Source organism: Eschrichtius robustus, chromosome 12, assembly GCF_028021215.1.
Source record: "Eschrichtius robustus isolate mEscRob2 chromosome 12, mEscRob2.pri, whole genome shotgun sequence".
Classification (NCBI taxonomy): Eukaryota; Metazoa; Chordata; class Mammalia; order Artiodactyla; family Eschrichtiidae; genus Eschrichtius; species Eschrichtius robustus.
Genome location: NC_090835.1, coordinates 3,043,198 through 3,068,493, shown reverse-complemented (window position 1 = coordinate 3,068,493; position 25,296 = coordinate 3,043,198). Strand labels below are relative to the sequence as shown.

General features: G+C 56.1%; 1 protein-coding gene across 1 annotated transcript in view; it reads left to right on the top strand.

Annotated features, from left to right (window-relative positions):
- The first annotated feature begins 4,742 nt into the window (after positions 1–4,742).
- WNT7A (Wnt family member 7A) overlaps positions 4,743–25,296 on the top strand; it is a 66,606-nt gene continuing 46,052 nt past the window's right edge. Inside the window, exons 1-2 of the mRNA XM_068558500.1 lie at positions 4,743–5,084; positions 9,820–10,046. Coding sequence (XP_068414601.1) covers positions 5,014–5,084; positions 9,820–10,046 — 298 coding nt within the window. The 5' untranslated portion in view covers positions 4,743–5,013. The remainder of the gene's footprint in view (positions 5,085–9,819; positions 10,047–25,296) is intronic.

Here is a 25,296-nt window from a genome sequence, read left to right as displayed (position 1 = left end):
GGAGGCCACCTGAGGCTGAGTGGCCTGGGCAGGTGGCTCTGAGGAGGTGACACGTAGCGACTCCCTTGAAGCCATGCAGAGTAGTGACAAAGGAGAATGTCACTCTCTTGGCTCCCACACGAGAGCTCTGCCCCACACCCCACGGCCCTGTGTTCCTTCACGCTGGAAAGGCCCGCACTTCCACGACAGGCTGCCCCAGGCAGCAGGTCGCTGGGGGCCTGGCTCTCAGGAATCTCCATGCGCTACCCCCTGCTCCCAGCTTCTCCAAATACTGCAGCGATGCAAGCCTCCCCTCTGATTTGGGTTGCTGACATTTTCCTATAAGCACAAATGAAGGCAGAGACTGTCTTAAACACGATGTCCTTTCCTGATCGGTGGTGTCACCAAGGGGTGGCTGTGGCCTCCCCATTAATTTAATGTCCCAAATGCATCCACGGCCCTCACCGTGCTCCAGGCAGCCTTCTAAGCACTTTACCTTAGCATCTCAAACCTCACAACCACCCTCGGAGGTAGAATCTGTTACCACCCCCAGTTTACAGACGAGGCAAGGAGACATGTAAGGAGCTCTCCCAAGATCACAGAGATAAACGTGGACCCAGCTTAGAGCCCACACTTAGAGCAGTGTCTGGCAAGCAGCCGACCCGGTGTGTTAATACCTGCTAACGCCAGCCTTGGGATCCAAGCAGCCGCTCTCTGTGTCCAGCAGGGGGCACCAAAGCCCCCAGCCCCCAGCCCTGCCCCAGGCCCGCTAGGTGTGGCTGAAAGGGAAAGCAGCTGACGAGAGGATCTTGGAACGCCAGGGAGCCGAGTGTGGCCGCTTCTCAGACCTGGCCTCCCCTGCAGGGTCTGACCCTGCAAGCTCCCTGCTCCTCCTCTGGTTCTCTCAGCGGCTCCCAACCGGCTCCCGAAGCTCCTGCTCCCAGCTTCCTCTTTACACCAGGCTCAGCCCCTGTGGCTCCTGCACAGCACGCCATCCCCGCCTCGGCTTGACGACTGCCCACTTCTAGCTGCGGAGACCCCGGGCACCCTCCCTTCTGCGTGCCCGGCACGCACGTCCACCTGTCCCTTCCGTGACCCCCAGACACACCCAACTCGGCACCTCCAAAACCAAGTTCAGGGGCCTCAGACCAGCTTCTCCTGGGTTGTCCTCATCAGCCACACTGTCTCCCAGGACAGGATCCTGTCCTGGGGCTTCCTCACCCTGTCTACCCTGCCTTCAGACCACCTCCGGTCCACCCACTTCTCTCCTTGACTCTTGTCCGGGCTGGGCCTTTTCTCCCTGGATAACTGTTAAGACCTTCTGCCTCACTTCTGCCCCCTTCTACTGGTCCCATAACAGCCGCCATGAGCCTTCTGAAACACAAACCAGATGCTGTCACCCACCTGCGTGCGTCCCTTTCTGAGAAGGCCCAAACTTATGAATACGCTCTGAATGTATCCCCAGACCCTCTCTCGGGCCTCATCTCTGCAACCCTCCCCCACTCCGTTCCTCCATTCTCCAGGCCTGCTTCCCCTGGCTTCAAAAACTCTACCTGGTTCACACCAACATGTCTCTTCCGGATCCCAGTATAGGTACACCTCCTCCAGGAAGCCTTCCCTGACCCCCCCATGCTGGATTTGGAGCCCCCTTCTCTGTGTTCCCACAGTTCTCTGTTTGTCCCCCATCTTGAGGCCCGACACTGTTTCTATTGCAATGGCCCAAGTCTCTCTTCCCCAGGAGGTGGGTGGCATAATTGAGGGGCTAAGAGCAGACGCCAAAGCTGAAAACTCACTAGGTTCAAATCCCAGCTGTGCCATGTACTGGCTATGGGAGTTTGGGAGTATATTCAATCCCTCCATGATTCCTTTCTCCCACACTGTAAAATGATGATAATTCTGACAATCATTGTATTAGCTAGAAGAATAACACCTATCTCATAGTATTGTTAGAGGACTAAATGAGTTAGTACACTGACGCTCTTAATGACAGCACCTGGCACATAGCACGTGCTACCTATGTGACTGATCATTAAATTGGTCCTCAAACTAGTTGCTTCTGGAGGGTGGACCCTGAATTTATTTGATCCACTGTTATGTCTCCAGCACCTGCCCCAACGTCCTGGTCATGAACATCCCCTAACATTTGTGACATGAGCGCATCTTTGGTGTAAGAATGACAGCGCATGTAGAAAAGAAAGAGCACGTGTGAGTGATGTTCTGGAGGCAGACTGCTCAGGGCTGGGAGAAAGACAGGAGGAAGAAGATGGCCAGGACAGACCTGTGACTTTTTCTCCAAATCCTGGGTGGCTCCGTCCCCACCCCAGTCACTCACTGCCGCCTCTCTCCATGCAGGCACCCCAGCCAGCATGGGGGACATTGCTGCTTCCTCGCTTCTCTCTCTCTCCCTCTGCCCCTCCCCACTGACTCCTTCCAAGTCCCATCAGAGCTGCTCATGTGCCAGCCTCCTCCCTCCTGTCTGCACCCCATGTCCACCCTAGTTGTTCCAGTTACAATTGCTATGCAACAAGGGACCGCAAGACACAGCGGCATAAAATAACCATTTCATTATACTCCCAGGTTATGGGGCTCGGAGCTTGGGCAGGGCGCACTGGGATGACCACAGAAGCCACTGTCCACAGTGCCTCGGCCGGAAAGATGGGAAGACACAATGGCTGGCGGCTGGGCTTTTCTAGAGGCTCCTTCACCCACACGTCTGGCGCCTGGGCTGGGGTAATTCCAATGCGAACCTCAATGGGGACGGTGGACTGGAACGCCCCCCAGGGCCTCTGCATGTGCCTGGGCTTCCTCACAACATGGCAGCCTGCAGATTCTTCCCCTGGTGGCTCAAGGCTGCAGAGCAGTATTCCAGGCAACAAGACGGAAGGGGCGTTGTGGTGTCACTCTGTCACCTTACTGGGCCAAGCCCTCACCGGCCCGCCCAGACTCAAGCAGGGAGACACGGAGGACCCGCATCTCACTGAGGGGCCACACAAAGTGAAGCCACCCATGTCTGGTACCTGGACCACAGGGTAGCCTCCTCTCTGCTCTGTCCCACTTTGCCCAGCCCTCCCCATGCCCCCCGTGGACTCTCCACAGGGCAGCCTTTGAACACACAAGTCACATGAGTCCCCCTTTCTCTGACCCCTCCAACGTCTTCCCGCCAAACTCTGTGCTGAAAGCTGAGCTCCGCACGTGCCCACACAACTCTGTGGGATCCGCACGCCCCCATCTCCTCCCTCGGGCCCGCTGCCCTTCCTTCTCTTTCTGGAGCAGCCCCTGGCCCTCTTGGGGCCCCGCCCACCTCTGAGCCTTTGCACTGCCTCCTCCTTCCTGAGCTGCTGGGCCCTTGGCTCCCGTGTCCTTCAGGCCACCTCCTCACGTCTACAATCAACCCCCTCCAGCCCCAGTAGTGCCTCTCCCATCACTCTGCTTTATTGTCTGCACTTGCCCCTGTGATGTCTCAAATGATACATTTGTTTACTTCTGGTCTGCTTCTTCCACCAGCTCCGAGAGCAGGACGTTGTCCTTGTTCCTCATAGTATCCACGGTGCCCACCCTGGTGCCTGGCACAGAGATCTGTGGAATGGGAATGAAGGCAAGAATAGTGGTTTTCAGGGAATGTGTATGCTTTTTTTTTTTTTTTTTTCCGGCTGTGCCATGCAGTTGTAGGATCTTAGTTCCCCAGACTGCGGGATTTTAGTTCCCCCAACCAGGGATCGAACCCGAGCCCCCAGCAGTGGAAGCGCGGAGTCCTAACCACTGGACCGCCAGGGAAGTCCCCACGTGTGTGTAATTTAGAAAAGCAATTCAGAAGTAATAGTCCTGGGGAGGGGTTTGTTAACCAGAGTCAGGCACGCCTTGTTTCCAATCTGGCGCTGCCATTCACCAGCTGGTGACTGTGGGAAAACACCTTTGCGCCCCTGAGCCTCGATTTCTTCAGCTGAAACTTGAGTCCAACCGCCCCCTAGCTCACTGGACTGGGGTGTCTATCACAGGAAGGGATCAGGACCTCTGGTCAGCCTGGACGCTGTCCCCGGGAGCGAGGCGGAGCTGCACCGCCCGCCGCGCCCGCCAGGTGTCGCCGCGAGAGCGCGCTGAGCAGCCGGCTGCGCCCGGAGCCTTACGGCTGCTCGGGCGCCCCACGTCTGGGTTGCGTGCGGGGCATCCAGGCCTCAGCCCGACTCCGACTTTCCTCTAGGAGCGGGATTCCAGAGGAGGCTGTCTCACCTGGGCACCCACCTGCCTCCCCGCCTCGAATAGACGGGGGCGGGGAGGAATACTCTGAGCCAGTCGTCCTCGCTCCGCCAGTAGCCCTGCGGAAGGGGGCGCCCTCCCCTGAAGCTGGGCTGGAAGCCAAGGGGAGGGAGGAACCTGGGTGCGCCCTAACACCCCCCAGCTCCGAGCGCTCGGCCGGGCCTCGGGGACGGGGAGGCAGGCCAGGGCTAGAGGGTTCTCGGCTGAGCCCCGATTCCCGCCAACCCGAGGGCAGTCCCTGCGCGTCCGCTCGCCCAGCAAATTTACGAGTTAGCGTCGGGCGGGGCCCCTCCGGACTCCCACTGCCCCGGCCCCAGCTCGGCGCCCCGGAGCCGGGAGGGGGCGCCGCGGGAGCGCGTGGGGCAAGCGCGAGCGCGCTTGGAGCAGGCGGTCCTGTCCCGCGGGCGCGGGGGCGCGGGGCGGGCGCTCCGGGGAGGCGGGTGGGGGAGGGGCGGGGGAGGGACGGGAGAAAGGAGGGAGAGGCGGGGGCGGGCGGCTGCAGCGCCCCCGCACTCTCCGCGCCTCGCACACTTGCACCGGCCGCTCGCGCGCAGCCCGGCGTCGCCCCGTGCCGCGCTCGCTCCTCCCTCCCTCCTCCCGCTCCGTGGCTCCCGCGCTCCCGGCGAGGCTCGAGCGCCGAGCGCGCGGACGGGCGCACGACAGACGGCCCCGGGAAGCCTCGGCCCGCGCCTCCCGGGCGGGCTATGTTGATTGCCCCGCCAGGGCCGGCCCGCGGGATCAGCACAGCCCGGCCCGCGGCCCCGGCGGCCAGCGGGGACTATGAACCGGAAAGCGCGGCGCTGCCTGGGCCACCTCTTTCTCAGCCTGGGCATGGTCTACCTCCGGATCGGGTAAGGGCCGCTCGCACCTCCTGCACGCGCGTCCCGGCAAAGTTGGCGTGGCTCGGGGAGGGGTTGCGCCGCCCGCGAGCCGCCGCCGGCCGCCAACTTCCTTGGCTCCTCAGAGAGGCCGGGTGGGCGCGGTGCGGGAGCGGTGGGCGCACAAAGGCCCCCCTCGGGCGGGAGCCCCAGGGGCGCGCACAGCTCCAGAGACACGGGCAGGGGGACCGGCCGTCCTGAGAACGCCTGAGGCTGGAAGCCCCCCAAACCAAGGACAGCCAGTAGGGACGCTCCAGCCTGGGGGACTCTGAAGAGGGCTAGCCGCTGCAAAGGTCAGCGTCTCCCAGGGTCCCTTCAGACCAGGGATGGGAACAGCAGGTCCAGCGGGAACACCCAGCCAGGACCACAGCCGCTCGCAGGGAGCTCAGCCCCCAGAGCCCGAAAGGAACTCTGTACACAGAGGCGCGGGCACAGCCGCTCCTAGTACAGGGCAGTCCCCGGGCGGCAGGCGGGGCCGGTCCGTGAACAGGGAACAGGTACCCGGAGGGAGGGACGTTCGCTGGCAAAAACACAAACCGCTGCTCAGAGCCTTGGCACCACCCGGTTTCCAAGGACCCTCAGACTCCCGGAGCCCCATCCCAGGCGAAGGGGACAGCGCCAACCACCCTAACAGACGCACACAAAGGTAGAACTAGAGATGGCCCGAGACACCCAGGGAGACAAGCTCGCAGAGCCAGCGCCAGAGAGAGGCGGGACACCCCGCCCCCTAAAACTGGGCACCCGAGGCGGCCGGCTGGCCCGCGGAGCAGCCCTCCCAGCCTCACCCCAGCCTTTCTAGGAGGTGGGGCCGGGGCGGCGCGCTGGCTGGAAGGTGGGAGGGGGGCGGCTCGGGACGCGTCTTGGAGCTGCATTTGCACGGCTAGTCACCCTTTGTACTTCGGAGATAATGCGCGTGAAGCACAGGAGGTGGGGGCGGGGGCTTTAGGGATGGGTAGAGGTTCTGACGCTCAAGGGCCACCTTGGCAGGTTTCACGCAACCTGCTCCCCCAGCTCTGCTCGGGGAGAGGTCGGACTGCAGGGGCGGCGGCGATGGTGTGTGTGTGGTGGATCCTTTGTGTTTTGTCACTACCACTCCCCCGCTTCCCCACCCCGCGGCTCTGGCGCGGGGATTTCTCAAGTTGACCGGCCGTGGCGTCCAGCAGGTGCGCACAGAGCGGACCAAGCGGCTGCCAGCCCTGACCGCGGGCGGAGAGGCGGCTGCGAGGCTCGCGCGCTGCCTGCCTGCCGGTGTGTTTTAAGTGTTATTGATTCGCCCGCATCTGGGTGGCTTTTCTTTTTTTCCCCTGCTTTAATCTTCATCTTGGCCCGCGCCCCGCCGTCCCGCGCGCATCCAGCATCCAGGAAGCCGGTCGGGCTGATTGGCGCTGGCCGCGTGCAGCTTTATCTCCTTTTTAATTAGAAACGGGGCGGAGGGGCCCGGGAGGGGAGAGAGAAAGGGAAAACAACAGAAAATAACCTCCCCTGGCCGCCCCGCCCGCCCGACCTCCCGCCGGCGGCGCCGAGACCTCATAGTCCCCGCAGGGGCCCAGCTGCCCCGGGGGAGGGCGCCGGCCTTCCGCCCCGCTGCCGCCCTTTGGGGTGGGGAGAGGGCCAGGTCGGGAGGGGTTGCAGGGTGGTTTGGGGCCAGGCCCTGCTGCTGCTCTCTGTACCTCGGGTTATCCATCTGTAAAATGGGCATGGGAGGCCTTTCGATGCCTCGGATGGATGGCGGGGCACCTGTGGTATTTTTATTTTATTTGGATAGTTCAAGTGACTCAAGCACTAGCCTTTTTGTAACAATCAGATGCAATAATAATAACTACCACAGCAGCTCATTTATTGAGTACTGACTGTGTGCCTGACACCTTCGGCGCACTTCCCATGTTTTCACACATTTAATTTTTCAGCAGCCCTATGAAGTGAGGTCCAGTTAATATCCTCATTTTAGTGATGGGAAAACTGAAGTACAGAGAGGGGATGTGACTTGCCCAAGGTCACACAGCTACTAGGTGAAGGAAGCTTAGATGGCACCCTAGACCTGAGCTCTTAGCTGCGAGACTATGGTGCCTGTGCATTTTTTAACCCAATATATAGTTTCACTCTCTGCCAGTGTAGGGATTTCCTGGTGGTCAACTACGTGTCGAGAGGTTCCTCCTGACTTGTGGCCAGAACATCTCCACTTGACCTCTTTCTGTGCTGCGTCTTCCTGAAACATTTCAAACATCCTAGCTCCGTGTTAGACTCTCTTTGAGTGGCTGAGACGAATGACCGAGAGCTCTTGCTAGGGTTCTGTTTTAGATCCAACACCTGCTAGCCTCCAGCCCTCAACCTCGGTGAGCCTCGGTTCTCAGCTACGCAAAGTGGACATGTGAAATGGGGATGGTGATTCCTGCCCAATAGGGCTGTTTAGAAAGGCCGAGTGGTCTAGAGTTAGTGGCAGCACCTGCCATACTGCCTTTGCATATAATAGGGATGCTGCAGAAGTTCCCGGATGCATTCAAGGCATAACTGGGGGCACCTGCTGTGTAATAGGCACTCACCCTGAGTGACATTTTTGAAGCTCCACAATCCATTTAGTGAGCCAGCAGACAGCCTCCCTGTCCTCAAGGAGCTGATGGTCTAATGAGAAAGACAGGTGATAAGCACACAGGTTAAAAACAAACACATACATTAAAACATTTCAGAAGACCATGAGTAATCAAGAGTATTAAGTAAACAAAACAGAGATTGTGATGGAAAGTTAGGAGGGATGGGGTGGAGAGGCAGGTTCCCTTAGGTGGGATGGTCAGGGAGGTGACCCTTGAGGTCACTTAGACGATGGCAAGAAGCCAACCGTGTGAAGGTCAGGGGGTGAGAGAGCTTCCAGGGAGAGGGACCAGCAAGGATCGAGGGCCCGAGGCAGGAAGAGGGCTGGTGTGTGGCAGCAGCGGCAGTTATGTGCTTCGAGAAGAGTGGGGTCACCTCAGCTCCTGTGGTGTTGGTCAGGGGACCCTCGCCTTGAGAAATCCCAATTCCAGAACAACTTTCCACAGCTGAGCCTGGACTGGAAAGACGAGGCACTTAGCCCAGCGGCTGACCATGGCCCATGTAAATGGGAGCTCATTATTATAACCAGAGTGAGGTCTTCTCTTTCAAAGGATGCTTGATGACCTTTAAAGGATTATACAAAAGGAAGCTCCAGACAAGTGGACCATCTTTGTGTAAAGGGAGGGCTAGCTGCATTGTCAGGGCTACCACTGGAGCCTCTTTGGGGTTATCTTGATATTAGGAAATGGGCCCACCCTCAGGCCAGATACCCACGAGTCACACTGACGCCTCTCTTTCCCTTGTACCCTTCCCCAGCCCTCCCATCGGCTCCACCTCATCCATCAGCGAGCTGGGTCACCTCCATCTGCAGCCACCCCCACTACGGCCACCAAGGCCAAGCCACCTCTGGCCTGCCCACTCTCCCTGCTCTTGTTCTGGAGCCCCGCAGTCCTCTCCCCCGTGGGGCTGGAGGGATGGGATCCTGTCAGTAACCTGCTTCCAGCCCTTCAGTGCTTCTTGATGTACCGAGAAAGATCAGCCCTGAGCTGTCTCCTCTCCCCAGAACCCCCCCGCCTCCCACCGAGCCCTGGTTCTGCATTGGGTTCTGTGGGTTCTTTCTGTTCCTTGGCGATCCCAAGCTTGTTCCCTTCCCAGGACTTTGCATCTTCTGTTCCCTCTGCCCAGAATACTCTTCCCCAGACCTTCCCATGGCTGGTTCCTGACCATTCAGGTCTCTGCTGCACTGTTACCTCCTCAGGGAGGCCCTCCTTGACCACTCATGCTAAAGCGGCCCCTCTCCCTTCCCTCCCAGACCCACCACTACTTGTTATCACAGCATCTTCATTTATTTTCTTTGTAGTGCATGTCACTGAATGTTGTGTTGTGTTCCTTTGAGACATTCGCATGGTCTCCCTCCATAGCCCCTAGAAGGCATGGCCTTGCCTGTCTCCCAGCATGGTGCCCGGGAGCCTGGTGCCCTGACAGGTGCCTAGTATGTACCTGTGAATGAGTTGGGAAGACAGGAACCTCGCTGTGATAGTCATAAGCCTCCTCTAGGCCAGTTATGCCTGGAGTGGGATACACGTATTCCATTGGCATGCAGTAAGGAAATACTACAACTTTTGTTCACAGTTGCTTTTTAAAGATTTTTAAAAAATAAAACATATACATACATACATTATGTTGTACATATATAACACGTCTGAAGAGCTCTTTTTCTTTAATCAACATCTGTGCACCCATCCCCCTTTCAGAGGCCACCGCTACGTGAAACTTGGTGGTTACCTTCGCGGTTTTACCACACAGAGATGACCCCTAAACAGTGCAGTTCCATTTTGCATGATTTTAAACTTCATCTCAATTGAATTCTCCCATAGATGCACAGGCAACTGGCTTAGTTCATTTGACAGTATGTTTGTGACACGCGTCATCTTTCTTTGTGTCTAAAAAAGAAATTAAGCCTCATTAATATTGAATATACACATGGTACAAGTACCGATGGGAATTATAAATGAGTGAACGTGGATTGGGGATGCAGTATCAAAAAAGTTGAGAGACCCGTGCTGGGAGCAGTGACAGGGGGAGGGCAGGGCTGGACACCTAGGGAGGGCCTGTAGGTGTGCCCCGCCCCCCCCCCACCTTGCTGGCCTAACGCTCCGTCTCTCTGTGTCCCCTGCTCCAGTGGCTTCTCCTCGGTGGTAGCTCTGGGCGCGAGCATCATCTGTAACAAGATCCCAGGCCTGGCTCCCAGACAGCGGGCGATCTGCCAGAGCCGGCCCGACGCCATCATCGTCATAGGAGAAGGCTCGCAAATGGGCCTGGACGAGTGTCAGTTTCAGTTCCGCAATGGCCGCTGGAACTGCTCGGCGCTGGGGGAGCGCACCGTCTTCGGAAAGGAGCTCAAAGTGGGTATGTGCTCACCCAGACACCCCAAGCGGGGTCTTATAAACTATGGGGAGACCAGAATGCCTCGGGAGTGCTCTGGGACCCCGTTCTCTGCCGCAGGCTGGAACGCCCTAGGTATGGGATCCTGCAGGTGCCACAACTTGAATTTAGGTCTGCTGATGAGGGTCAGCTCTCCGATTGGAATCCACCACCAACTGTTCCCAGTAGAGCTGCACACCAGCAGCCAGTGGCCCAAATGCTAACTGGCTGATACAGCACTGATACTGTTTTTTAAATTGAAGCCCAAATTTAAAAACTATCTGTTTCACCTAAAAATATGAACTTCTGGCTTCTTTTGAAAAATTGGCAGATCTACGGATAGCTTACACCTGTGCCCACTTAGTTAATAATGGGCTGCAGCTGAGAACACAGCGCCCTTTAGGTGGAGCCTGGGCAGCCCATTCACTCCCACGGTCTGCACCCTTCTGCATTGCCACTCAATCCCCTTGTATGACTTGCCTGGCCACTGTGGGCATTTGAATTTCCAGCCCCTGTTTTATGGGAATGGTGTGTCGCGCACATATACACATACAGACACGCACACAGAGTGTTGGGCCACACGTTTGGTTTCCAAAGCAATTGTGAGAAAAGCCTGGTGGAAAGGGCACGGGAACAGTGTTGGTTGCCAGGAGGCCCCGGTCGATGTGGGGAAGGCCATGTTGTGTGTCTTCTCGCTTGTGTGCGTCTGGACTGGGGGGCCAGGAACCCTGCAGCCTCACTGCTGAACCGAGCAGTGAACTTCCCTGAAAGTCGGGTCAGCCTCAGGTCCCTCGGCTGCAGTGGTTCACCCAGCCTGCTCGACTGCTCACAGGGCACCCCTGGGTTCTCTGTCTCCTTCAGCCCCGACGTCAGCAAATCCAGTTCATGTTGAAAAGGTCCACCCCAAGTCTGGCCACTGGTCCCTGCCCTCACTCCCTCCCCACCGGGTCACACAGGTGGCACCTCGCAGCCTCCATCTGCCCCTGGCCATCCTGCAAACCCTCCTGCGGGCAGGGTTGTCCTTTGTAAATGGAAATCAGATCCTGTCATTTCCCTGTTAACCTCCTTGGGAGGCTCCCCCTGGCCTCAGAATAAAATCCCAACTGCTCACTGGCCCGCCGCTGCCCTCTGTCCTCATCCGCTCCCATCTTCCTGACCCCCTTGCCCACCCAGCCTCATCCTGTTTCCCAAGCACACGGCACTGGGTCCTGCTTGGGGGCCTCGGCTCCACGCATTCCTTCTGCCTGGTATCATCTCCCACCATCCTGCACCCCTTCCCTTGTGGTCGCTATGGTTTTCCTGCCTTCTCCTGCTCACACCCATGCCCCCTGTTTCTGGGACCCAGGCCTGGGCTCAGGCATTATTTTGAGCTGTGTCTTTGCTGACATATGAGATGTTACATATGGGGAAACTGAGGCTCAGGGGGACTTGCCCAAGGTCAGCAAAAAGTGAGTGGCAGGGTCTCCTAGGACTGGGCTGACCCCAGTATCACTCGCAGTCTTGGAGTAGCTAGCCCGTTGGTGGCATTGTAATAATGCCTGCCAGGGTGCAACAGGAGGGCTCCAGTGCAGGGAGCCCTGGGATGAAAGAGTCCCTGCTGTCCAGAAGCCCCCAGCTGCCCAGAGTTGTAGGATTGAGGGATCCGTTGCAGGCTGAGGCGGGGGAATACTGCCAGTATGCACCACCAGTTTATTTATTTATTTAAAAAAATTTTTTTTAATTTATTTATTTAATTTATTTATTTTTGGCTGCGTTGGGTCTTTGTTGCTGCGCGTGGGCTTTCTCTAGTTGCGGCAAGCGGGGGCTACTTGTCGTTTCAGTGCGTGGGCTTCTCATTGTCGTGGCTTCTCTTGTTGCAGAGCACAGGCTCTAGGCACGTGGACTTCAGTAGTTGTGGCTCGTGGGCTCAGTAGTTGTGGCTCATGGGCTCAGTAGTTGTGGCTCATGGGCTCAGTAGTTGTGGCTCGTGGGCTCTAGAGGGCAGGCTCAGTAGTTGTGGCGCACGGGCTTAGTTGCTCTGTGGCATGTGGGATCTTCCCAGACCAGGGCTTGAACCCATGTCCCCTGCATTGGCAGGTGGATTCTTAACCACTGCGCCACCGGGGAAGCCCCCACCAGTTTATAATACCAGTATACACCGAGCAGGAGCAGAGGCCTGGGGCAAGGAGCATTCTTTGAGAGCAGGACTTGGGTAGGATGGCCTCAGGGGATTTAAGCAAACAAAGACGCCAAGAAAACCCCTGGGATTTCGATGCTAGAGCAGCAGGCCTGTGGGACCTGGAAGGGAGTGGGAGCCAGAGCCTGGAGGTGTGTGGGGTCAGGGCTCGCAGTTTTGATTTCTAGGTGGTAGGAGATATCGGGGAACTCTGAGCAGGGGCATGACTGCCAAAGTAAGGTTGCACCATATGAAATTGCCACAAGTCAGTGGTTTTAGGCCCACAGAAATAGCAACATTATATGATTCAATCTAATGGGAATTCTGGAAGAGTCATTAAAGAGTGGGTACAGAATTCATTCATTCATTCACTCACTCATGCGTTCACCAAAAATTTCTTGAGCGCTCTCTGTGGCTGGAGGCCGCCCTTTCAGCCTCTGTGGTCAGGGAAGGCCTCTGGATTTGTGAGGGAGGTATCTGGGGGAAGACAAAGGGGACGGCAGGTGCAAAGGCCCTGAGGCAGGAATGTGCTTGGTGGTTTGACAAACAGCACTGGAGGCTGGCGTGGCTGGAGTACAGAGAGGCTCAGAGGTCAGAGAAGGAGCCAGGAGGCAGACAGTGTGGCACCTGTCAGGCCAAGTCCGGGGTTTGGATTTTCCTCTGGTGAGTGGAGGGGCAAGTGTGGGAGTGAGGAGTCTGGCCCAGTTTTCCAGGCAGGAGGTGGCAAAGTGGCAGCAGTGGAGACCCGCTTTGGCCGTGAGCTGCCAGGATAGAGAGAGACTGACAATCTGGAGGCTGGTTAGGAAGGAGTTACCCTGGTCTGGGCTTCTCAGGTGGTGACAGTGGGAGCACAGGAAGGGGAGGTCAAGATGAGACCCCTGCGAGTCTGAGGAGTCACTTCCCCTCTGAGCCTTGGTTTCCTCGTGTGTAAACAGGCATCCTGCTCCAGGACAGCAAGAAGCAAGCCTCAGATTTATGCTTTCCAGGCTCTTCAACACTGCTCTGCCCTCATGGGATTGCCTCTTTCTGGGAATGACCAGCCAGCCAACTGGGGCTGCCTTGTAGGGGTGAGGGATCAGGAGTGTAGTCTTTGGGCACTCTGGCCATCAAGTCCACACTCTGGACGCAGGACACATCACCGGCCTTTGAAGAGACTTCCCAGAAGCTCCACCCCACACTTCTGCCTACTTCCCATTGGCCAGGCCCTAGTTACATGACACACCTAGCTGCAAGGGAATCTGGGAAATGTAGTCTTTTTTTAAATTCCAAGCGACTGTGAGATAAGCTAAGGGTCTGTGACGGAGAAGGAAGGAGGAGATTGACACTGGGGGGAGGCAGCAGCCCTTCATGGGGTCTGCATCCCGTGCTGAGACCCAAAGGCTCACCCTTCTCCGCCTCATCACGCCCAGTCCGGTCCCTGCTCTGCCTATGTTTCTGTCTCCCCTCCTGAATGTCCTCGATTTTACTGCTTAGATCTGAGGAGAGGGCCCCAGGGCAGGACCAGGCAAGGTCCTAGTGGATGCTGGAACTGCCTCAGGCGGGAAGGGGAATTGTGCATCCTCAGGAACTGAAGGTCGGGGTGCCGACTTGGGGAGCCCTGGGACGTGAGCTGGCATCAGCTTCCTCTGGGGCAGAAAGGTGTCTGTCGGGGGGGTCAACCTGCAGGCTCAGGTCCTGCAGGAAAGAGCCTGACCTTTCTGTGGAAGCGCCTGCAAGAGCCCTGGAGCTCACTCTGATTGGATCTGGGGCCTGACTTCTGGGCGTGTGTCCATCCCAAACCATCACAGGGACCACTGACAATAGGGCTGTTGTTGTCCAGGCCTGGGAGCCACACCTGCACCATCTCCCAGGGAGGGGGACTATTTGTGGGGCTTTCAGGCAGCTCGGGCGGCCGGAATGAGGACCGACCGCAGGCTGGGCGACTTCCACACACAGTCCTGGGGGCTGAAGTCCAAGATCAAGGTGCTGGCAGGGTTGGCTTCTTCTGAGGCCCCTATGCTTGGTGTGTAGAGGGTCGCCTTCTTCCTGTGTCTTCATTTGGTCTTTCCTCTGTGCATGTGCCCTGATGTCTCTGTGTGTCCTAACCTCCTCTTCTAAGGACACCAGTCAGGTTGGAAGAGGGCTCACCCGAATGGCCTCATTTTAACTTAATCACCTCTTTAAAGGTCATACCTCCAAATACAGACACATGCTGAGGTACTGAGGGTTAGGGCTGGGCATATGAATTTGAGGGGGGTGGGGCGCACAATTCAGCCCATAACAAGCAGCCAGAGAGCAGCATGGTCTGCACTTTAGGGAAAAGCATATGGGGTGTGGTGGGTGCTCGGAGGTGAGATTCCCAGGTGGAAAGAGCAGATTGGACCAGTGGAGATGGCCTTGGTCTGGGTCTTGAAGGGTGGGAAGAATTTCATGGGTCAGTGAATGGGATCCCAGGCAGAGGGTACATCAGGGCAAAGACGACGTGTGATTGCTAAGCGGATGGGGAGCGGGGGTCTGCAGCCTCAGGTGAGGTGACAGGCCGGCTCTCGAGGGTCTTAAATGCCGGGGATTATGTGACCCCACGACAAGTTTATCAACTGCTAACCAGGCTCAGTGCGGCCCTCGGGGACCCAAGAAGGCGTTCACCCCACTCCAGGTTTTTCCTTTTCTTAAATAAAACAATGAACTCCCCCTTGAATCCACCACCAGCATGACAATTAGAATAAGGACTGGTAGCTTGCACCCCTTGTGAACAGCCCTCAGGCAACTCCTGCTTCCCGCCTCCCAAGTCACACTTTCTCTATCCTGAATCTTGATGTCTAATTTATCCTACTGATATATTCCCCAGGAGTACATTATTTAGTTTGAGTTGTGTTTAATTTTACAGGGGAGAGGCATCCCACTATAGGCAGTCTTTTGGAATTTACTTCTTTCCCCACACTATTAACAAAGCTCGTCTGTGTTGTTCCTCTTAGCTGTTGTTGATTCATTTCAGCTGTGGTGAATAGACCCCATCTGTGCACCCACGCCTTGGTTGAGGGGCGTCTGGGTTGTCTCTGAGCACCTGCTCTCACAGTGCCACCGCGGGCCTCCCTGTGCGCGTCTCCCGGGGCCCACGTGTGTGCTTCTCTGGGGTATATGCTGAGGAATGGAATTGCTGGTCGCAGGGTATGAGGATGGACCTGATTTCTGCAGTGATCGTGCCACGTGCCACTCCCCCAGCCGGCAGTGTTGACCTACGGCCTCTCTAACCACACGGGACTGCCCAGACGTCCTCATTTTTGCCTGGGGGATGGGTGTAAAATGCTTTGTCACTGTCCTCTTGATTTACATTTCCCTGAGAAGTCGAGGGGTTGAAATCCCTTCCTGTGTTTACTGGCCGTGCAGGTTTACTCTTCTGTGAGTTGCCTATTCGTGCTTGTTGCCCGTTTTTCCATCCGGTTGTGTGTGGTCGTGTCACGGGTAGAAGAGCGAGGGCTGCATCAGGCGGGACCCCAGGGAGGGTGGGTCGCGTGGGGCTTCACACCCCTGTCTTTCATCTTTTCGTGGAGGATCGCTGGGTGGGGGCCAGGAGCAGAGGCAGCCCTTCCTCGTCCGTCACCTCACGGGTCTTCTCCGTCCCCGAAAGGAGGCACGTCCACCTACAGCTCAGCTCAGCTCAGAGCCAGGTGGAGGCTGACCAAGTCACGTGGGTGTTCCGTGGCAAGACTGAGATGGCCGGCGAGTTCCCTGCTGCTGGAGGGGTTCTTGTTTGTGTGGTCCTGCCAGACGTGAGGTTCTTGAGGCCGCCGTGTGTTGGACAAGCTCGTTTTGTTGGTGGGCCCTGAGGCAGCTACGCGAGCACTGGCCTCCGAGTCACGCAGCCCGCCTTGTCGGGCGGCAGCAGCATTCACAGGACGTAAGACCCTAGCACCTGGTGGGTTAGGGCCCTAAGAGGATGTCCCTTCACCCTTCCAGGAGGCCCACGTGCCTGTCTCCTATGAAGAGGAACTCAGGGAACTGGGGATGCTCCGGATTTTATTCCTGGTGCAGCAGGACAGGAAGATACGGAGTAGAAAGGGGAGAAGCTATTGGTCCCATTTCTAATCTGAGCTCATCATTTTGCTTCTACAAAGTGTATCCCCCAGTCTGTCCACTTCTCACCACCTCCCCCATCGCCTCCTGGTTCAAATCTCCATCTTCAGAGAGTTGTCACCCAACTCCATCAGCCCCCTAATGTACCCACCCACCCCCCTACCACCTGGCACCCAGCAAAGAATCTCCCCACGGTCGCTGTGACCACGGTGTCTCCCTGTGTAAAACCCTACCTCTTGCTCTGAGAATAAAATGCCAACAGGTCCCCTGGTGCTTTGCTGACCTCCATGACCTGCATCCCGACCCCATCTCCACCCCAGCTCTGCCACCCTCTTCCCACCCTCACACGTGACTAAGTCCTTCCCACCTCATGGCCTTTGGCCCAGCTGGTCTCTCTGCCTGGATGCTCTCCCGTCCTTCCACCCTCGGCTCACATGGCAGCCCCTCACCAGGACCGCCTGTGTAGTGTAGACCATCCATTCTCCAGCTACCCCCTCACCTTCCATGTTTTTCTCCTCATCACTTACTACTCCAGGGCACATTCTCTATTTATTTGCTCATTTGTGCCGCCCAGAATAACAGTTCAGCCCTGCAGTTACCTGCCGGTTCTCTTCCCAGCCTCCCCATTGCCTGGCTGTGGACCAGGACCAAACGGCAATGATAATATACCCATCTTGCAGGTGTGGGCAGCTGAGATTACTTACACCCCACGAGGCACCCAGGACGTGCTTCATAAATCACAGCTATGTTATTCTTGTGTCTCTCCAGCCGGAAGGGCTCAGTAGATGTGGTGCACCCCCGGGTACTGGTGCAGACCCCCGCCCCAGCCCCTTCTGGAGCAGAGGTCAGAGCAGAAGGGCCACAGGGAGAAGCTGCTGAGCGATGGTGGGTAACCTTCACACCCCAGCATTATGCAGGCCTCCACCCAGATGCCACCTTCTCCAGGAGGCCTCCTTTGACCATCTGGCCAAGACAGCCTCCCCCGTAGGTCATGCTGTGCTGTTGTCTTTATAGCACTTACCACTTCCAGAAGTGACTTTGCATACTTTTGCAAGGCTGTGTGTGTCTGCCATCGGTCCCTGGCTGTGGGGAAGTCCATGGAGCCCGGACCTGTCAGTCGTCTTCTCTCTGTGACCCCCAGCACCTGGCCCATGGCCTGGCACACAGTAGATGCTCAGGAAACACATGGAGAGATGCTCGCCCCCCTGGCAGGCCAGCTCCTCTCTACCTTACACGCCCAGCTGCTCTGAGCCCTCCAGGGTCTTGTTAGTCTTCTGGTCCCAGGTCTGGGTGCACCGCACACATGGGAAGCGCTCTGTTCTCTTTGTTGAGTGAATGTTTTTCATTTCTGACCCAAAATACCAGACTGATCGTTCATTCCTGCATGTGATCATTTTGATCCATGTTAGGCCAGCATTCTGTTAGCTCTCCTCCCACATTTGCGTTGGCTTCAAATGGGATCAAATGTTGACTAGGTCAAGGCCTAGGGGAGATCCCCCCTCCATGGCGTGACTCAAGAGGACCTGTTCCCCAGTCTGTTCAGCGGACTGGTCTCTACCCCTCCCTACCCCCACCCGCTGCTCTGGGGTAAAAAGGAGGGCTCCCTGGATGATAAATTTGGGAACTCAGCATGCTATGCTCCCTGCTTGAGAGAGAGCCAGTGTATGAAAGGCTCTGAAAAGTCCTGCAGACAAGAGAGTAGCTTGAGGAGGCTTCCCTGGAGGTCCACGCTCCTCTGACCTCAGACTCACTGACCATCTGGTGGAGCTGCTCTTCCAAGGCACCCACACCAGGAAACACTGCTCTGGAGACCCTCACAGATTGGCCATGCTCGTACTGTGGCTTTTGGACTAACCAGGGATCCACCAAAAGTATATTCACCCACCCCCAAGTGCGACATCCTTCCCCAAGGGCACAGCAGAGGCACGTTCCAGTATCTGATATGAACGTGGACGATGAGATCTATACGAGTCAGCGTCACTCTGCAAAGCCCCTGAAATGAGCCACAAAATTCAGAATACCTGGTTTTCTATACAAGTACAGGAAAACACTCACATGTGTGTATAACGTATATACAGTAATGCACGAAATATATAGGATGAAGATGCACCCCATCCAAAGCATTCATACACTATTTTTTTAGTTCAATTTTTTTTTTTTTTTTTAAGATTCCACATATACATGAGATCATACAGTATTTGTCTTTCTGTGTCTGGCTTATCTCACTTAGCATAATGCCCTCAAGGTCCATCCGCGTTGTCACAAATGGCAGGATTTCCTTCTTTTTTATGGGTGAGTAATATTCCATTGTACGTATCTGCATATATATACACACATGCTTGTGTGTGTGTGTGTGTGTGTGTGTGTGTATCACATCATCTTTCTCCATGCATCTGTCGATGGGCTCAGGTTGTTTCCGTGTCTTGGCTATTGTGCATAGTGCTGTGGTGAACGTGAGGATGCAAATATATTTTTGAGTTAGCATTTTCATTTTCTTTGGCTAAATACCCAGAAGTAGAATTGCTGTGTGCTAGTTCTATTTTGAATGTTTTGAGGACTCTCTATATTCTTTTCCCACAACGGCTGCACCGATTTACATCCCCACACATACAGTGTGTTAAATTTACTTTTCCCTGGGTGCATCTGGTTGAATTCATGTAAGTTAAGTGCTCATGGGACACCCCCCCCCCCCCCGCCACCCACAGTGTGTCCACCCATTCAGTCATTCATTCATTCATTGGTCCCACAGCTGTTTACTAGAATCTTCGGTGTGGTAAATGGCTGGTGAATCGGCCACAGGGTCTGCCCTCGGGGCGCTCACCGTCTGTTGGGGACAGACGCAGAGTCAGGGCTGAATGTGCTCTGAGGGGTCTGGTAGAAGAGCGGAGGGCACCGGCCGGGTGGCACTGGACTGGAGCGTGGAGGGCTGCCTGCAGGGTCACCTAAAATGGGCCGCCACAGCCCAGGAGAGGAAGGGTGTGGTGGGGATGGGCAGCCGCAGCAGGCTTGCAGGTGTGACCCAGCCAGAGCCGGGGATCCAGAGTGATCCGGGCACTGGCTCCAGGCAGGGGGGCAGGGAGGGCAGAAAGAGGCTGGAGAGAGTAGTGGAGACAAATTCATCCCGCAGGGTTTGCCTGGGAGGGGAGCTGTCCGAAGAATCTCTCTCCCCTGTCTCCGGGGAGAGACAGGATGTGGGAAGATGATCAAATTCTTAGCACATATAGAAATTTGCTATGAGTCCAGCATTATTATCAACAAAGAAATGGTGATTTCCTGATGTGCGCTCCTGGGGACGGCTGCATTCTTTTTCAAATACTCACGACCTCCTGTTTGGTACTCCCCTGTGGAATTTTTCCAGGGAAGGGCACAGATGACCTAGGATTCAGGCCCTACGGGCCACCCTCCTCTGTCTACCAACCGGGGAACTTGGATGCATTTCTGGGCTTCTGCTCCTGTCCCGTTTCACCGCTTCTCCTCCCGAGTGGTCACTTCAGCAGCTCGCCCCTCTCCCTCGGGTGACCGGCTGGGCCCTGGATCCCAGGTCTGAGAATCCGTATGCCTCGCACAGTGGCTCCGTCTTTTCACCCGTCTTGGGCTGGGTGGGTGGATGGAGCACATGTCTGGTGAGCCGATGGCTGCTTGGAGGGATGATTTGAAGACCTTTCCGGTGAGAGACACAGAAGCAAGGGGCAGGCCAGCTCCACTTTCTCTCTGCCATTTCTTAACAATACGCCATCTTGCCGGAGCAAAAGACCTATTCTTTCCCTATTCTTGCTTAGAACGCAGCTAACAAAGGACTTTTTGTCTCGCGGGCATTTTTTTTTTTTTTTTTGCAAGCCTCAGTTCATCCTGGGTTTTAGCTCTCCTGACACCATTCTTTGAGATGAGTCTTTTGTTAGAATGTTCTCTTGCCAGCTTTCTTATGGTCGACAGACACACACTCACACACTCCCACGCCTTTACATGCACAGTCATTCATTCATTCAACTGTCGAGGCTTCGCAGATGAATAATCTGGGTCCTCACAACCTTGTGGGGAGAGACTGATCTTTCAATTCAACACAGAGTAAGGATGGCGAAGGTGCTGAGCCAAAAGCCGAGGAGGGGGTGTCAGGAAGGCCCTCGGAGAGGGGACCCCGAGCTGTGTCTTGATGGAGACAGTTAACCAATGCCACATCTAGTAAGAGCTGCTGCGTACTGATCCCTTCCAGGTGTGGTCTTGGCTTGGTGGCTGGTGCCTTGGCTTGTTTCATCTTCCTAACGACTTTAGGAGGCAGATGCTTTATTATTCCCATTTTACAAAGGAGGAAACCGAGGCTTTGAGAGGTCAGTCAACTCACCCCTGGTCCTTCACCCCAAGGAAGTGGAGCCAGGGTGTCAACCCAGCTTGGTTGGCCCCCCAGGGCCCTGCTCTGAAACCACTGAGCTACATGGCCTCTCACCAAGCCCGTGGGAGAGGAAGGGCATTTGCCGACTGAGGGAGCAGCGTGTGGAAAGGCTTGGAGGTGGGACGGCTTGGAGGAAGGAAGGAATGCCGTGAGCATTTTTTTTTGTAAAAGTATTTTGTTTATTAAATCAGAAAAAGAAAGATACAGTTTACATGATATCAGTCAATCATATGGCTACTTTGACTTACATTTTAATACACTCATGGTCCTATTTACTCCTCTGTACAAGTATTAAAAAAAAAAACTCAGGTATTTGAATAATCTTCTGTAAGTTGGTTGTTGACCCTTGGCGGGTGGCAGCAGTGCGCTCTGGCCTTCCTTGCTGGGAAGATATGCTTGGATAGAAAGGAGGAGTGAGAGAAGGGCGGGGGCTGGGAGACCAGAGTCCATCTCTGTGGGCCTGTTACATTAGCCAGGCCCCGCCCAGACACGTGCCCCCTGCAGCCCCCGTTCTTCTGTCTCTTCATCCAGAGGCCCCCTAGCTCCTCTGCTCGAAGACAGCCAGATGTGGTATTCTGAGCCCAGAAGGGCTGTGAGTGTCATGCCATGGGGCTGGCAAAGGCAACCTTTTTCCGTCTGTGTATTTTCCAATTCATCATCTATTTCAGCTGGTGTCACTGCAGATTGCTCACCCTCTGACCCATTGGCTTTAAATAGCAAAATAGAAAAAAATACAATGCACTTTGTGGTTTCCAGTAAGATACCGTAAATACACCCAGATAATATTCCGGTGCAAACCATTTGCAGTGGCTGCACAGGGCGGTGGAATGGAATCTTTCAGGCAGGCTTGGACATCAGTTTATTTCCTCTGTACCCGCCGGGGTCGTTATGGAGCTGGAATGCGAGGAGGGCGTCAGCCGGGCTCCCCGGGTTCATCTCGGTGATAACAACGGTCTTTTACTAAGCACCTTCTGGGGAACGGGGCCTCTCTGTACACAGAGGTTTCGTTTCGTCTTCAGGGCAGCTTGGCAGTGTCCTCCTGGTGGATCCCATTTCACAGGTGGGGAAGCTGAGGCCGGGGAGCCAGCGTCCTTGCTCAGGGTCACCCTGCCCTGAGTAAGGAGCAGGGCGGAGGGACTAATAGGCTCCATCTTACCCAAGTTCTGAGCTGAGGCCACCTGAGCTTCTGCATGGAAAGTTACCTGGAGATGCCGGTGGATTGAGAGTGAAAGAAGCCGTGGTGGAGGTGAGGGCAGGACTCCACGCTGGGAGCCAGGAGACCCTGGTCCTAATCCCCCAGGTCTCGCTGCTGAGTCATTGATGAGCCTGGGCAAGTTTCCCGGCCTCTGTGAACCTCTCATTCCAGGATGAACCCACGGGCCTTATGTCTGTGGCTCTGGGAGACTTTTCTCTTGTTCCGGGCACAGAGGGCTGGCAGGACCTGCCTCTGCCCCAACAGCCCCACTTCCTCCCACCCCGGCGGGCTCACCTGCTCCCGCCACTGCCCAGGCCGGGTCAGGGCCACCGCAGGGGGCTGCCCGTCAGCCAGGAGCCCCCTCTCTCCTCAGAGAGCCTCATGGCTGGCTCCTCCCGGCTCAAAAGCCCCCACCCCAGGTGGTCCCTGCTCCCGGCACCTCCCTGTCCTGCGTCTGCAGAGTCCTCGGCTGCCGCTGAGTGAGTGATAGGATCTCGCTCTCTGTCCCCTCAGAAGCCAAGGCCATGTCTGAATCCCTCTCAGTTTCCCCAGCCCCCAGCACAGTGCCTGGCACATAGTAGGTGCTCAAGCAATATCTGTTGAGTGAAGGAACAGGGCACGTGGCTCGGTCAGGGGGGCCGAGGGGAGGCAAGGTGTGATGGAAGTTCTTCCTCTGCTCGTGCGCGGGAGGGAGAGGTAGGTGGTCAAGGCAGGAGGGGGCTAGGTCTGTTCTTGGAGAGGCAATGGTCAGTGATGGGCAGTAAGCCAAGCCCAGTGTCCTCTGCTTACTGGCCCCACATGGAAGAGTCGGGAAAGAGCCTGGGCCAGGAGTCAGTAGGACTGGGGTGGGTGTTGTAACCTTAAGGCAGGAGAGAGGGTCAGACTCTGGAGCCAGGCTGACCAGGGTTGAGTCCTGGTCAGAGTACACGCCTCTCTGGGCCTCAGTTTCCACATCCGTAAAATGGAGATACAAATGCTCCACACCTCACAGTGTTGTTGCCAGAATGAAGCGAATTGATCTGTACTGAGTGCTTAGGAAAGAGACTGGCAAATAGTAAGCGTTTTATGACTTTGCTGTTCTTCTTATGAACTGTGTGCCATTGGGACCATCACCTCATTCTGCTTCTGCAGCAATAAGACTCACCTTAGAACTGCCCTTGCAGACACCCAGTAAGAGACAAATAGACAGCTTCGGGAAATTGCCCAACTGGAGGGGCTTCCCCAGGCTGAGAGTGGGGTTGTCCCGGGAGCTCCGAGCGTGGTCAGGGTCGGGGGTGTCCTCCGCAGTGGTTGGAGGCCTGTGACCCCTAGGTTTGCATCCTGGCTCTGCCTCTGTAAGTCACCTCCTCGAGCCTCAGTTGCCCACAGACACAATAAGGAAATGCTGCTTACCTGGGGTGGGCGAAGGAGGCATGGATGGATGGAGGTTAAGGTGGCCTCTCACGCAGGGAATCTGGGATGTTAAGATTCTGGGATCCTCGTCTACCTTCCTTCTGCCATCAAACCCTGTTCTCAGGAGGCCATCCCATTTGAATGGGTCCTATAAATTATTTATTGATGTTTTAACTGGTAACAATTGAATGGCAGAAATAAAGGCATTTTGATCAGGGTTGCTGCCTTAAGGCAAAGGAATCTCTCTCAACCGTGGGCTTTGCCACGCAGCGAGGAGCTGGAAGGGTGGTTGGAGCAGGGCCTGAGGGAGGACACTGCCAGCTTGGGCCTGGAATCCCAGTTCTGGCTGGTTTCTGGGTTGGCGGCCTCAGTGAATCAGTTTACTTCTCAGAGCCCCGGTTTCCTCATCGGTAACATTGTGGAGAGTGGTGGCCACCGAACGGGGCTGTTGGGAAACACCCGCAAGGGTGGGTCTGGCACATAGCAGGTGCTTAACAAAGGTTACTTTCCTTCTACCCTCTCCCTGCCCTGAAAAGCCCCGAAACCCCAGGCCTTGGGCAGACTCTGTCCTGACGCCCTGGGGGAGGTCATGCCGAACGGGTGGAGCCCATCGCTGCTCCGCACCTGCCTGGTCAGAGCCTCTCTGAACCTCAGTCAGCTGGTTTCCCTATAAATAGGTGACCAGAACACTTTCCCAAAGCACCTAGCGCGGAGCCTGGCCAGTAATAAGCACTAAATGAAGCTCACCTGGTTTTTGGCCACTGCTTGGAGCATTCATTCATTCATCCATCCATCCATCCATCCATCCATCCATCTATTCATCTAACAGATACGTACTGAGCACCTCCTACATGTCAGGCCCTGGGGACACGAAGGGCACATGACAAAGCGCTGCCTTCAAGGACATTATGCCGTAGGGGCAGCAGGAGTGGTGGCTGTGGTGTGAGGAACAGATGACAAACAAATCAGTCTAAAATGGCAGGAGGGCCGTGGAGAAAACTGAAGCGGGGGAGTTTCTCTCTGTACCTCTCAGGGGGCTTGTAATTCCATCCATTGTAATTATTATAATACTCACTACAGTTTATTCATGCACTGGTCCCAGGGCTCAGAGATACCTGGGACCCCCACCCGCTGGGTGCCAGCTGGGTGAGATTCACAGATACGGAAATGGAGGATCAGAGAGACCCAGTGACTTGCCCAGGGTCACCCAGCTTCTGGCGGGGTGGGGTTGGCAGTGAGGTCTGCTCACTCATTCATCCGTCACACACTATCGTGGGGGCTGTAAACAGCGGGAGACAGACAGACACGGGCCCTGCTCCCTCGGGACCCCCCAAGTCTGGCTGGGCAGCCGGAGGCTGGGTCAGCCCCACACACTGGCCTCTGCGTGAGGCTGTCGTGTCCTTCAGGGCATCATGGAGCTCAACGAGGCAAAACGGACTTGGTGGTAATCGTAATCACAGCAGCAGCGGCTAGTGTTTACGGAACACGTACCCCATGCCGGGCTCTGTGATTCAGTCCACTCACCAGCCTGTGATGCTGTTAAGCCCATTTCATGGAGGAAGCAACAGAGGCTTAGACAGGTTGACAGGCCTGACATTAGTTACACGGCCAGCCCACTGCCCAGGGCAGCTTTCCTGGTGGTCAGTGAGGAGGGGGAAGTATGGGGACTGGGCAGTCCTAGTCTAACACTGGTGGGCAAGGCCCAGGTCAAGGTCAATGGCAGGAGTCAGCAGTGACCCTTTAGCATCTGGAAGCATTGGTCTGCAACAGCCAGTACCTGGGTCCCGGGGAGCTCGGAAACTAAGAATAACGGTCCCTCTGTTTCTCGGGGGCCGTGGGTGCGGGCCAGCTTGGTGGGGAGGGAAGGCCATGGCCCATGATGGACTTCACTCTGGTCTAGGAGTGCACCCTGAACTCAGGGGAGTTGTGTGTGTGCAGGGTGCAGCTGCCCTTCTCCCACCCACCTTGGGATGTGCTGGGGGATCCCGGGTAGGAGCAGAAGCCATCTGCATTGCATGCGCTGTTCAGAGGGCTCAGAGATACCTGGGACCTC